Source organism: Bos grunniens, chromosome 9 (genome assembly GCF_055505025.1).
Source record: "Bos grunniens cultivar Pamir isolate PY7600 chromosome 9, Bosgru_T2T1.0, whole genome shotgun sequence".
Lineage (NCBI taxonomy): Eukaryota > Metazoa > Chordata > Mammalia > Artiodactyla > Bovidae > Bos > Bos grunniens.
The window spans coordinates 42,574,803-42,588,164 of NC_141173.1; the positions used below are offsets into that span (position 1 = coordinate 42,574,803).

At 41.5% G+C, this 13,362-nt stretch overlaps 1 protein-coding gene across 8 annotated transcripts in view; it reads right to left on the reverse strand.

Moving 5' to 3' along the window:
* Positions 1-2,660: 2,660 nt before the first annotated feature.
* AFG1L (AFG1 like ATPase) overlaps positions 2,661-13,362 on the reverse strand; it is a 198,849-nt gene continuing 188,147 nt past the window's right edge. For 6 of the 8 annotated variants that reach the window (XR_015132959.1, XR_015132961.1, XM_086317452.1 and 3 more), the window contains 3 exons: positions 12,532-12,672; positions 8,710-8,823; positions 5,911-6,076 (listed from right to left, as the gene is read on the reverse strand). Coding sequence is in view for 6 of the 8 variants with exons in the window: in XM_086317452.1 (XP_086173578.1) it covers positions 5,948-6,076; positions 8,710-8,823; positions 12,532-12,672 (384 nt within the window). In the remaining 2 variants the exon portion in view is untranslated. Of the gene's footprint in view, positions 5,115-5,910; positions 6,077-8,709; positions 8,824-12,531; positions 12,673-13,362 lie in introns of those variants that run through there. The other 2 variants (XM_086317454.1, XM_086317449.1) reach the window with 2 other exon arrangements.

The window sequence follows — 13,362 nt, forward strand, 5'->3', positions numbered from 1 at the left end:
TGATTTTAGCTTTAATTAGATCCCATCTGTCCCACTCTTGCAGACTTTCTACAAAGCCTCACCGCCAATCCCAAAAATGTCTGTTGTCTTTGCACCTCTCTGGAGGTGTGCTGGAGAAATTCTGACGACTCTGTCCAAAATATTTTCCGTTCTTCTGTCTTTTGAGGGACCTCTGGTGCAACAAATTGTGTTGATCATATGCCTCAGTTTAAGATACGTTGACATCATTTGCCCAGGGGAGGCAGCATTTTTATTTTTCCTCTTATCTACCATATTCAACCTAATTTCCTTCCTCCCTTAAGCATCCACTCTAGTGTATGTTGTTTTCCTTTAATCTAGTGCCATAAATATATTTAGATTTTGTGCCTTAGAAAAATATTTAGTGTTTATATGTGGGTTTCCAAACTTGGGGCTTCCCTTGTGGCTCAGCTGGTAAAGAATTCTCCTGCAATGCGGGAGACCTGGGTTTGATCCCTGGGTTGGGAAGATCCCCTGTAGAAGGGAACGGCTGCCGGCTTCAGTATTCTGGCCTGGAGAATTCCATGGACTGTATAGTCCATGGGGTCACAGAGTCGGACATGACTGAACAACTTTCAGTTTCACTTTCCAAGCTTGTATTAATGGTGTTGAATCTAATTCTCCCTCAGTGGTGTGTGACTGTTGTCCCTACATAAACACAGTTCATTGCTTCTGATGCTGCAGAGGATTTCCTTGTGGGAAGAGTCCACATTCCTTAGCAATGCATTCCCTTAGTGACAGACTCCAGGCGGCCTCCAGTTAATCCATCTCTTTGACACTCAGTTTTCTCATCAGACAAAAAGACTGGTGATGATAACACCTGCTTTTACATAATGATTGTGCCAATTGATACTTCAAAGTTTTGCCAATCACCATTTTCCAGGTCTCTGCCATCTAAATGATGCTGTGAGGAGCAACCCTCTTCAATGCCTCCACACCCACATCCTTCCTGTCCTAACCCTCAAGGTCCACAATGGCTCAGTAAATGCAGGCAGACAAGGCCATTAGTACAGGATTTGGGACTAGAAAACATATTTCCTGGCTGTGTTACCTTGGGCCTCCGTTTCCTCATAGGGGGTAGGGATAATCATACTTTCAGAGAATTGCTGTAGACGAAACGAGAGAATAGAAGCGAGTGTTCTGCAAAGTGGGAAGCAATGCTGGGTCAGCCAGTCTGTTATTAGTGGGGGTGGAGAAGGCAGGAGAGTCGGGGGAAGGAGGAAAAGCAAAGGAAGGAAGAAGAGGAACAGGCTCTGGGAGGCAGCAGGCAGGCCTTGGTGTGCCAGTGGTCCCAAGCCCCAGGTCCCCTGAGGGTCACAGCAGCAGCCTTGTCTCCCTGGGAAGTGCCCTGGTGCGGAGTCAGGAGACCCACATAGGCCCACCTCCGTGGGGATACTGGCTGTGTGGTTAGGGTTTATCAACCCTGGCTTCACATTAGCATCCCACGGGGAGCGTTACCAAGTACAGACCAGATCCCCACATCTCACCAAATGCATCTGACTCTCCAGTGTAGGAGGTAGGCCTGGGAACAGCAACTTTGACAACTCTCCAACTCTGTGTGATTCTTAGACTTTTTTGCTGTCATTTCTTCTCACTGACCACAAGATGGTGCTCTCTTTCTGGGAAATCTCTGATGTTCACCAAACAATTTTCTTTATTAATCCTGAAAGAATGGGTTTGAAATTAACAATCTTCACAGCATCTCATTAGGCCAGAACTCTGTGCCCAAGCTGTCCAGCCGTGTAATGTACACCTCTCCCTTCTGCTGGAGACCATACCGGGTTAGGACTGGTCATCTCTTGTTACAAAGCAGAGTAGGCATTAATTGTTGCTTTCTGATCAAAATCATTACAGTCAATAACAACTAATATTCCTTTAATCTTTTACCGTTTGCAAAGTGCTTTTTACCAACTATCCTCAGAATAACTTTATGAAATGGCTATTATCGTCATTTATAGATAAGAAAACCAAGGCTCAAAGCACTAGTTCAAGGTCACGAAGCAAAAGCTGGCAGAACCAGATTCAGGGCCCTTCCCACCTACTTGGATAAAGAGAGGTGCATCAGAGAGACCAGCTCTCAATGGATACGGCCCCAACAAGTACAGCCCTGAGAGGAAGCTTCTCAGACAACCTCTGCAGCCCTCCTGAGCGGGCTTGGAAGACGGACAGATAGATATCCTTCTGGAGTTTCACACTGTCACACACAACAAACAGGTCAGTAGATGATACGTTTGACTGGGTTCAGTGAGGAGATGAGGTGACAAATGTGAAGTTTCTAGTGCAGAGGAATATAGAGGCAGCAGAGACTCAATAAGAAGACAGACTGGATTATTTTAAATTTTCTGTTCCAGGAAAATGAACTGCTGTGCCAATGAGAAAGAAGAATCTGCCTTGAAAAATTTAACAGACTCATGTCCAAAGAAAATAATTTTCTACCAGCCAGTGATGTCTTATGAGGCTAGTGGATCTGAGGAAAGTTATATACAAGGTCACAGACTTACTACCAGAGTTTCATAATTGATCAGGAACCCAAATGTCAGGACCCAGGACCCCAATTCCTCAGGGTATTTTTATCCCAGATGAAGGGGCTGCAACTGTAGGCTCAAGTTACTTGGAGTAAGAAGAATGTTTTCAGGACAGGAGCAGTTACATGAAAGTTTATTAAGTCACTATTTTGATCACTTTACTGACTCCAACGTACATCTTAGCAATTCAGTATGTGGTTGGACCCACTTTCTGTACCTCAGCTTCACTGTCTGCAAGTGGTATAACCATAGAATTATTATAAGGATCAAAATAGTTTATTTATAAAGCATTTAGAACCATGCCTGGCACACAGTAAGCACAATGTGTTTCTTAGATAATGCTAAATAAATAAATGGATATGAGTATGTCCATTTACATATTTTACAAATAAAATTTTAATTTTCCGAGTTCCAAGTAATTTTTAAATTATGTTATTTGCACACCTATAGGTATAAAAAATATATTCAGAAGGCATAAAATAATGCCTTATGACTAAAACTTGAAATCCCACTGAAAATACATAAATTTGATTAGAACAGTACTAGTCTTTGGAGCCTTGTAAACATCAGAAATAGGTTAAAAATTCTTTAAGTCTACCATGTCATTATTACTGATGTTAACAGATAAGCCTATCCATTGTCTAAAGAAACACAAGAATAATGCAGTGATCAGATGTTTCTATCTTTTTAAAATGTGCTTTTTCTCTACTTGATTTCTTCTAAATTTGGAAATTAGTGATCATTTTGGAGGCATTTTCCCAACAATAAAAACCCTCAGCATGACCCTTGGTCACCTCTTAAGTGAATGGGAGTGTAACACAGCAACAGTCAGTTCAAACCTCATCTTCAAGTACAAATTAAAAGCAGTTCAAAAGGAGAGACAGAGCATCTGCTCTGAGAGATTTCACATGATCCCAGGGAGAAAGACTGGAATGCTGAGACGGCAACTGGGGCAGGACTTGGAAGAAACAACACATATATTGAAATGCTTTCCGATCTAGGAGTCATTTTCCTCTCATTTTGGCATTAATTTCCTTTTTAGCAGAACTACCATATTGTTTCAAGGTAACAGGTTTTCTTGAAGGCTTTTGCTTCTTTTCTTGTAGGCTTTTTTATGAAACAATTTGTGGAGAGGAGATGGAATAACATTGTACCATTTCCAGCTACCTCCTGATACTCCCTCCTCTTTCCTTCTGGAACTTAGGCTGACATAACAGGCCCTTACACTGTCTCCTCATCTCATCCCCACAGACCCCACTCTCAGCAAGCCCCTTCTGCCATGGCCTGTCCCACCAGGTCCAGGAAAGGGGGCCTAGAGGGCAGGACAAAAGTGTAGACATGATCTGGGTACTCAGGTGGAACCTGAACTATAGTTTTACCTTGCAGCAACTGTATTTTAAAAGGAGTTTAAGTTCTTTAGTACCAAAATTATAAGGCATTTGCACTGAGAACTCCATAAGCTTCTGTACATTTAGCTAGGGCCCTAACTAACATCACATTATTGTTTCTATGGAAAAATCAAATTCTTGTTTCAAATACCTGACCTCAGATGAACTTGTACAACAGAACTTGTGGGGGACTATTCACATATACCCACACACTCAGGGACAGCTCCTCTTTCTATCAAGCAGACTGTCCACCAGTCAGTCTGTCTAGCATTCACACTGTCTTTTTATTAACGGATAACATATCTGGCCAAAAAAAAAAAAACCTGTGAAAACAAAAAGCTTAGATTGAAAGACTAAAATTAAATATTTTATACTTACTGAGTACAAAGTAATGGTTCTGTTGTAAATTTATTAAACAAAAAGGAATTACTCTTAAAAACGATCTTGTTTTTATAGAGGTGGTATGGTAAAAAACACAGTACCTGAGTTTTGTGGTTGTAAACGATGAATCTCCAGTCAAACTGCTTTTCTGAGCCTCAGTTTTCTTGTCTATAAACAGGGATGGTTATATTGTCTCTTGAGGATTATATTTCTATGCAAGATTTAGAAATTTCTAGCAATAAATCTTGCACAGTGGTTATTTCCTGTCCTTTCTCCCTTATAACCTGTTTAACATCTTTTTGAACTCACTGTTTCACTTCAATAAAAATATTTTCAAATTGCACTTAATTTTCAGAAGTTTTGATTTAAATGTTTCGCTATTCTTGGGTACCCTACCTATCCATCTGATTGACTTAGGTTAAGGTCCAAAATAGACTAGTATGGGTAGATTATTAACCTATAAATGACATAGTTTATGTTGATAATTGTAATAATTTCTTTAAACTGACTCACCTGTGCCTACTCTCCCAAAATATTTAATTTTCACAAGATTTGTGGATTTCCATTCTTTTTCTCTTTTTTTTTCTTGAATAAGGATTTAGACTCTTGTAACAGCCTCAACCAAGATTCCTTCTGTGAGTGACAGTTAGCAAAGTCAGGTTATATTTGAATGAGTCAAGGAATGACTTCCATGGAGGGCAAATCAGATTTCATTTAAGTAGATTCGTCAAGCGAACGTTCTTTCCCGTTTACTGTCAAGCCCGTCGCTCTGCAGAAGCAGAGGCAAGGGTGGGAGTGACATCTGCGAGCAGAGCAAACACACGTGAGCAGCGGGAAGGAGCTGCGGTGCACGGGGTCTTATGGCCTCAGCGAGCAGAGTCCATTCTGCGGCTCAGTGTGGTCCAGGGTGCTCCCCTCCTGACACTCTCACTGGTCCCCATTTCTGGTGCTTGTCTTCCGGGCTCTCAGAGTTGGGGGAATCTGCCTGTCGGTTGAAATTTGACACCCCTGTTTCTTATTCTATGGTTTCATAATCCTTGATTTTTTTTCAGTCAGCTGTGTGTCCACTGGAGATCAGGTACTGCCTGCAAAGCTTGAACTCACGGTAAAAAACATACTCTCTGCTGTAAGGAAGCCTAAAGACTTGGGAGATTTAAAGTAATTTACAGGCCCCAACAATCACAGAGATAAGTGCATCAGAAATCTTTTTTTGTTTTGAATTGAAATGTAGGGTGTTTTTCTTCCACTCTCATAAAAATGTGTTTCTATCATGCGGCTACCAGGTAGCCAAAAGCTCACAGATGTCCAGACACCCTGCGTTTACTGGTGTGTGTATTCAAGGTTCATTCAGGTAGCTTAATATGAAACCAAAATGCCTGTCTACATTCAGCTTGGTAAGAGTGCTGATTTTAATTTTGTGATGCAGAAATAAGGCCAAATAAACAGGCAAAAAGTAGACCTAAAAATGGCTTTAACTTACTAAACCACTATATCTTTGACAGCAATTTTAGATAAAAATGGTCCAGAGGACAAAGTGCATAATTAATGATGAGAAAATGATTCCTTCAAGTCCCGTAATAGAGTTCTCCCTGCGGTAATCATTTGTCTAGAGTTTTATTCACGCAAAAGTGATGGCTACTTCTTGCTTCTGTCTCCTTCATTCCAGTACTGTTCAGTCTGCATTTCTGTGAGTCGGGAAATTGTGCGCTGAAATGCAAAGATTTCCTCTTCTCCAGTAAACATGGCGAGTCCTTCTGCTGAGTCCTATTTATCAAAAAAATAAAACAACAATCCAGCACCAGTTAAAACCTCTGCAACTAAAAATTTAAAGAACTAAGTACAAGTTTAAAAAATACTTTTTGAGCTTAGATTATAAAATATTCTACAAATTTTTTTCATTAAATTAGACTAGAGAATCAACTAATTTTACCCAACAATTAGATTAGACTAGAGAATCAGCTAATATAAATTAGACTAGAGAATCAACTAATTTAAAACAGTAATCAATTAGCAGAACAAATTAACAGGAAGAAAACATTAGACGAATAATTAAAGCTGAAACAACACCCTAATATCCAAATAAGAAAACTTTTGCTCAGATGAAAGTTCTCTACAAAATCTAAAGGAAGGACATTTCAGACAGAAAAGGAATTCTTTCTCAAAAAGTGCATGCCAGGAAAAAGTAACATCAGGACCTCCCTGGTGGCCCACTGGCTAAGACTCCAAGCTCCCATTGCAGGAGGCCCGAGTTCCATCCCCAGTCAGGGAATTAAATCTGTTATGCCAATACTAAGACCCAGCACAGACAAATAAATAAAAATTAATACATATTTTTTTAAGAAAGAAATAAGCAACAACAAAACCCAGTAGTTCCAGTATATCAATATGCGGCTAAGACTCTCCCTTGAAGCTTCACAGTCAGGGCCACGTTCCCAAGGGGAGGCCTGAGGGCTAATCTCTTTTTCCAAACTGGGTGACTGAGAGGTCTTCTAGGGACCTGGAGATTGTGTCTAGGAGTGAGTTTTGGGAAGGCCAGAGCTGTTTTTGGTCTTGAGCTGCTGGGACACTTGATCCTTCCATGTAGGGTTCAGTTAGGGAGCCCTCCGTGAGGCTAGCAAATAAGCTGGGACTGGTGATTTCAACACAGGCTATAGCCTGTAAGTGAACACTGAATCTTGCCTCTTTCCTTAGGAGTTTGCTATTATACTCTCTCAGAGAAAAGTTCTGCACTCCTAAATCCAATTACTGACCTACTGTAAAACTGCATGACCCTATAGCCACGTGCCAGGATTTCTTCATGTATTATTGGCCCTAAATGCTGAGCACACTTTGCCCTGTATCTGAATTCTGATCAGTAGAAAAATTCAAAAACCAATGATTTAAAGAATTTCAGAAACTGAGATGAAGTAGCCCCTTAAGTATATTCTTCCAAATTGTCAAAAGACATTATTTGAATGTATTGCTCTCAGAGAAATGGGGTCACAAGCAGCTATGTATTTCTACATGTAGATTTAAAAATCATATTTTGAAAGTTCACTATTTAAACAATTATTGGCCTCATTTCCCCAAACTCCTGAGAGTCCATAATTTCAACTCAGGTCAATAAGGAATGGTTTCCTCATTCCAAATGGTCTTCTACCACTGGGGTTGAAAGAATGGGGCTCCCCTCATTGGGGGGGATGAGTGTTTATAGTTTTAAATCTTTTACTAATATTTCAGTTGTCTACAGTTGAGAAATATACCCTGTAATATTCATACAGAAGAAGGAAATGCAAAGCCACTTCTGTTTGGCCTGGAGTGAATCACCAGACCCCCCAAGGTCCAGGAGAACTGGGCCAGCATCAGCTGGTTTCCAACAGAGCATCCTCAGAGCCTGGCACCCACAGTTCAGTTCAGTCATTCAGTTGTGTCCGACTCTTTGCGACACCATGAATCGCAGCACGCCAGGCCTCCCTGTCCATCACAAACTCCAGGAGTTCACTCAGACTCACGTCCATCGAGTCAGTGATACCATCCAGCCATTTCATCCTCTGTCGTCCCCTTCTCCTCCTGCCCCCAATCCCTCCCAGCATCAGAGTCTTTTCCAATGAGTCAACTCTTCGCATGAGGTGGCCAAAGTACTGGAGTTTCAGCTTTAGCATCATTTCTTCCAAAGAACACCCAGGGCTGATCTCCTTTAGAATGGACTGGTTGGATCTCCTTGCAGTCCAAGGGACTCTCAAGAGTCTTCTCCAACACCACAGTTCAAAAGCATCAATTCTTCGGTGCTCAGCCTTCTTCACAGTCCAACTCTCACATCCATACATGACCACTGGAAAAATCATAGCCTTGACTAGATGGAAAAGCAGTAATGTCTCTGCTTTTCAATATGATATCTAGGTTGGTCATAACTTTTCTTCCAAGGTGCTCCACAAATGTCTACAGAATGGGGTTAGGAGGTGAATCGTGGATTTCTTTTTAAGCAAAGGGACTTGCCAGGCACAAAGTCCTAGAACAGCCAGTCCACATGATTGGATACTGTAGCATATGCTCTACAGATCCAGCAGATGTGAAGGAGGATATCCAGAAAAGGCAGCATGGTGTGGCTGAGGGAGTCCAGAACCAGACACGGGTGCCTGGTGGCCAGCTCTGGCCTGCCATTGGCCAGTGGTGTAACTGCAAGCCCCTTAGTCCACCTCCCTGGTCTTCGCTTTACCACAAAGATTCCTTCCACTCTAAGGCTATAATTCTCTATATTTACTGATGTTGAGGATATGTCTGCTATACTGGCTTTAGAAGAAAGTGGCAAATCAGTGGTTAAATACATACTGCATTCGTTCTTTAAAACATAGCCATGCGTCAAACCAAAACAATTAAGTTGTTTTATAATAAAAAGAGATTATGTTAATATCACCTACCTGGCTCAGCCCCAAATCATCCATCAGTATTCTGCTTTGCTCCAACTCACTGTCATGATGATCACACAAAAATAAGCTTGATACAGGAGCTGATGCAGAGCAAATGATGCGCACCTGAAACAGAAAACAGCAAATGGTGTCACTCCTTAACTTTAACAAGGTGAAGGCAAAAACAAATTTCTCATAGAATAAAAAAATCTTTTATAACAGGGAGCTGAAGATTTTTGCTTTTAAATGGTTCTAAATATATGTAGCAAAATTGGTACTTGGTGAAAATACACTTTTACGAGCTTACAGAATGCGTATTTATAAAGAACAATGCCTTGAACTCCTCTCTTTCAACCTAAGTAACAGTCTTAACTTCATTTCTCCTTCTACACATTTTCTCCAAGTCCTATCTTTATTTTGGAAAAAAAAATATTTTAAAAGCTTCAATCTATCACATTTTTTCCTGTTTCATTAATCTATTTTTCTAATTAGAGATTTTACCTAAATATCCAGAAGTTACGGTAAAGCTACTAAAATTTTTATTAATCTCCATGTTTTAAAGTCCACAAAAAGAGCATAAGCAAAATGTGGCTGTCAAAATTTCAAAACTGGCAGGACCCATCTACACTATATCTTCTTCATTAATGAAAAAAAAATCTTGCATAAATAAGTGAATATAGCATTTCTTTAAAGTGGATTTCAATATTTGGGAAGCTTTTTTTCTATTTCTGGAATACCTCTAAAATGTAGATACACACACCACATAACCTATAGTCAGATAGCCTGGGATCAGAGATGTTTCCAAATGTATTTTTGAAACAAAATACTTTTTTTAGGAAAACCTCTTGACCATTTTCATACTTTTTCTAATAGTCTCTTTAAAGTGCTATTTTTAAACTGCACAGCACTTTACAAACATTCCCGGGCAGCTTACATCGCATTCTGAAGGAGGGAACAAAGGTTTTAGGGGCCGCTCCAGGCCTGGAGAGCCTCAGCTCGACACCAGTCCTGATCTCTTCCAGTTCTAAGTCCAGAGGCTTTTCCATTACCTCTGAGGTTGACATTTTCACTTGACTGTGTGAAGCCCATCTCTGTGTGCATCCGAGATGCTCTCCTTTGCATCTCGTTACCCCTTTGCTGCACATGTGACTAAGTCCAGCGCCCCGCTCCTCTAATTACACCCTGAGTTACCAGAACCCGCATTTATACCAGCATCCAGCCAGACATCCTTGAAAAACACTAAGCTTGGCATGAATATTTCTTGATTACATAAGTGTTTGAGTGAATATCCATGTGTAATCACACACCAGAAACTGCTTTCACAACTTAATAAATTTTACGTCCACTAGTTTAAAACATACTCTTCCTGATGTTTCAGGAGATCTGAATTTGTTTTCAGGATTCACAGCCATCCTTTTAAAATCATTATTTAAGTAAATGTGCTGATATCCATGGACATAGGAGCCTGGCGGGCTACAGTCCATGAGGCTGCAAAGAGCCAGACATGACTGAGCACACACGCGCTATCGGTATTTTAAAACAATGTATTGATGTTTGGGACTAGTTCTTCCATATACAAATGACCTTCTACCTCCTCTTATAAATTATTTTAACCACAAATGACACTTTTTTCATTACTTAGATGGAAATGTCCTTATTTCACAGATTTCTACAAATGCATTCTAAAACGATGTCTATTTAATGCTTCCAATTTCTGAAATAAGAATTTCGGCTATGTTTTAAAAAGAGTATAAACTTTAAATGTGTGCTTTAGTTAAAGCAAATGTTAGGAGAGTAGTTCTGATATTCTATCATATTGCCAGGAAAATCTTTTTGTCTAATGAAGAAGTGAAACAGTGTGGGGAGGTAGGATCGGGGAGGGCAGGGGACTAAGGGGTAGGGATCATAAGCTTTCAAAAATAAGAGTTTATCAATGTGCCCCTCTAAGAGCCACCTACCAGTGCACCCCTCCCACTTTCTTCTTGAAGCACTGCCCTCTGAAAACAGACTGCTACCCCTGGGCAATGTATTCCAGACCCCACATGATTATTTCAGAGCTGAGTCTCTTGATGAGTAATCCAGAAGGAGACAAATAACAGACCTTGATCCCCAGCCCTGGTGTTCTCACCTTCCTGCTCACAGGGCCCCCTGAGAGCAGGCAGCAGATTCTGATGGCACTCACTAAGGTAGGTTGCCTTTCATGCTCAGGCCCATCACAGGGCCTGTGCTGCCAACTCTCCACTCTGCACGTGGACCCCAGCCATCACAGCTCAGTGTTCACGAGCAGCACCTGAGGAGCTGATGAACCAGCAGGCTCCAGGCCCCGTCCCTGGTCTTCATCTGCTGGTGTGGCGTGGGGTGAGTTCAGGAATCTGGATCTTAAGAAGCTCAGATGATCCTGGTGCAGCTGGTCGTCAGAAGGACTTCCTCGGCCTGCCCCCAGTTCCCATACAAAGATCAGTCTACTGTCCTCCTGGACTCTCACAGCACCAAGTCCCCTCTCTCGCCAAGAGAACATCCCACACTCAGTTCTCAGAACATTTACACTCAGTTCTGCATACATTTAATCAGTGTCTCTTCAACACCTGACTATCAGCTCCATGAAGGCAGGCAGCATGCCTGGCTTTGCTTGTCACTGAATTAGCACTGTGCTTGGTGTGAAGATTGCTGAATGAATGAAGAAAGGAAACATTAAGAATCTCACCTCTCCCTCCCAGCAGATTCTGGTACCTTCTCCTCCCCTCAAGGTCCCTTCAATTTTAGAATCACTGCTCTATTTCAGTACAAGGAATAAGGAGGGAAAACTGTATCTAACGGTAAAACAATATTTCACTCTTAACTTGAAGCGGTACTTTAACTTTACTGTAAATATATTTACAGGCATATATTATTATTAGTGGCTCGCTGGTGTTGTTGTTCAGTCATGTCCAGCTCTTTTCGGCCCCATGGACTGCAGCACGCCAGGCTCCCTGTCCTTTACCATCTCCTGGAGCCTGCTCCAATTAATGTCCGTTGAGTCAGTGATGCTAATGGCTCACCTTCATTGAAAGCTTACTGTACGCTGCACAGTGTTCTAAGTATTTCACCTGCTCATTTCATCCTCACAACAGTCTTATGAGGTAAATACCATTATTATCCCCTTTTTCTAAAGAAGGCAATTCAAGCTAAGTTGGTCTTCAAGGTAGTCAGCTTGGCCCCAGGGTCCACTCCTTAACCACTAGGCAATAATGCCCCTGATGAATGGACAAAGGCTCGGCGACTCATGCTGGTAATAAGACAACTGGGTTTTTCTTGCTTGTTTAGGGACAATGATAGTTACTGGGGTTTCCAAGTCAGAGGGAGAGAAAACTCTAATACTGAGAATGGCCCTTTAGTCATTCATTTATTCATTTTGTTCATCCGTTATTTCACCAGTCCAACAACTGATTCATGTGACAAATGTTTCCTGAGCACTCTATCTAGGTAAGGCACTGTGCTGTGCATCCTCACAGAGAACAGGATGCGTCTAGGTGAGTGATGGGATTGGGCATATAGCAGTGTCTTATGATGGGGCTTTTAATACAGTATGATTACCGTTACTGCCACCACCAACAGTACTTGTGCAGCATCAGCGTGTGCCAAGTGCTGTTTTAAAAGATTTACCTGGATTAGTTTATTCTGTCCTCATGATAATTCTCTGAAGTAAATACTACTTCAGAATAGTATCTTCGATTTGTATGTGACAAAACTGAGGCACAGAGAAGTAAACTAAGGGGTAGACCAGGATTCCAGCCCAAACAATCTTGCTCCACGGTCCAGAATGTTTAGTTCTGAGAAAATGCACCACATCCTTACCTTGAAATCATAAAAGTTATCAATGAGAGTTATGAATCTCCGAGCTTGGGTCCTCTTTGCCAGGGTAAATTGTGGAATGTTTCGTAAAAATACTGTATCAAAATTTTTTGACAGTTCCAAATAGTCACTGGCTCCAAGTGGCTATAATTAAAATGAAATAGAGAACAGAAAATTGAAATAAGTCAATTCTGGTTGAAAATATCTCTTTTTCTCATCATGGTGTGATCTAGGTATAGCTTTGAGGTAACTTTACCAAACACAGTGGTGTTTTCAGAGCAGGCTGAGGACAGTGTACACCCTACTTACTAGGGATATAAGCAGAAGGGAAGAGAGAAGACGAGCACATAGTGGGCCGTGAAGAACAATTCCAGCCACCTCAGCTGGCATCCTGTAGGCCCACATCCTAAATCTGGTCTTCATCGTTTTATTTCTATGACATGACTTTGCTGCTAAGTCACTTCAGTCGTTTCCGACTCTGTGTGACTCCATAGACGGCAGCCCACCAGGCTCCCCCGTCCCTGGAATTCTCCAGGCAAGAACACTAGAATGGGTTGCCATTTCCTTCTCCAATGCATGAAAGTGAAAGGTGAAACTGAAGTCGCTCAGTTGTGTCTGACTCTTAGCGACCCCATGGACTGCAGCCTACCAGGCTCCTCCATCCATGGGATTTTCCAGGCAAGAGTACTGGAGTGGGGTGCCATCACCGTCTCCGATGACATGACTTTAAACATGTCCAAATGAATCCTTCCTATGACTCAACTGTAAACTGTCACTACTGGTAAACGCAGCTGTCTTATCACAGCAGCTGAATGTTATGTCACCACTTTGAAA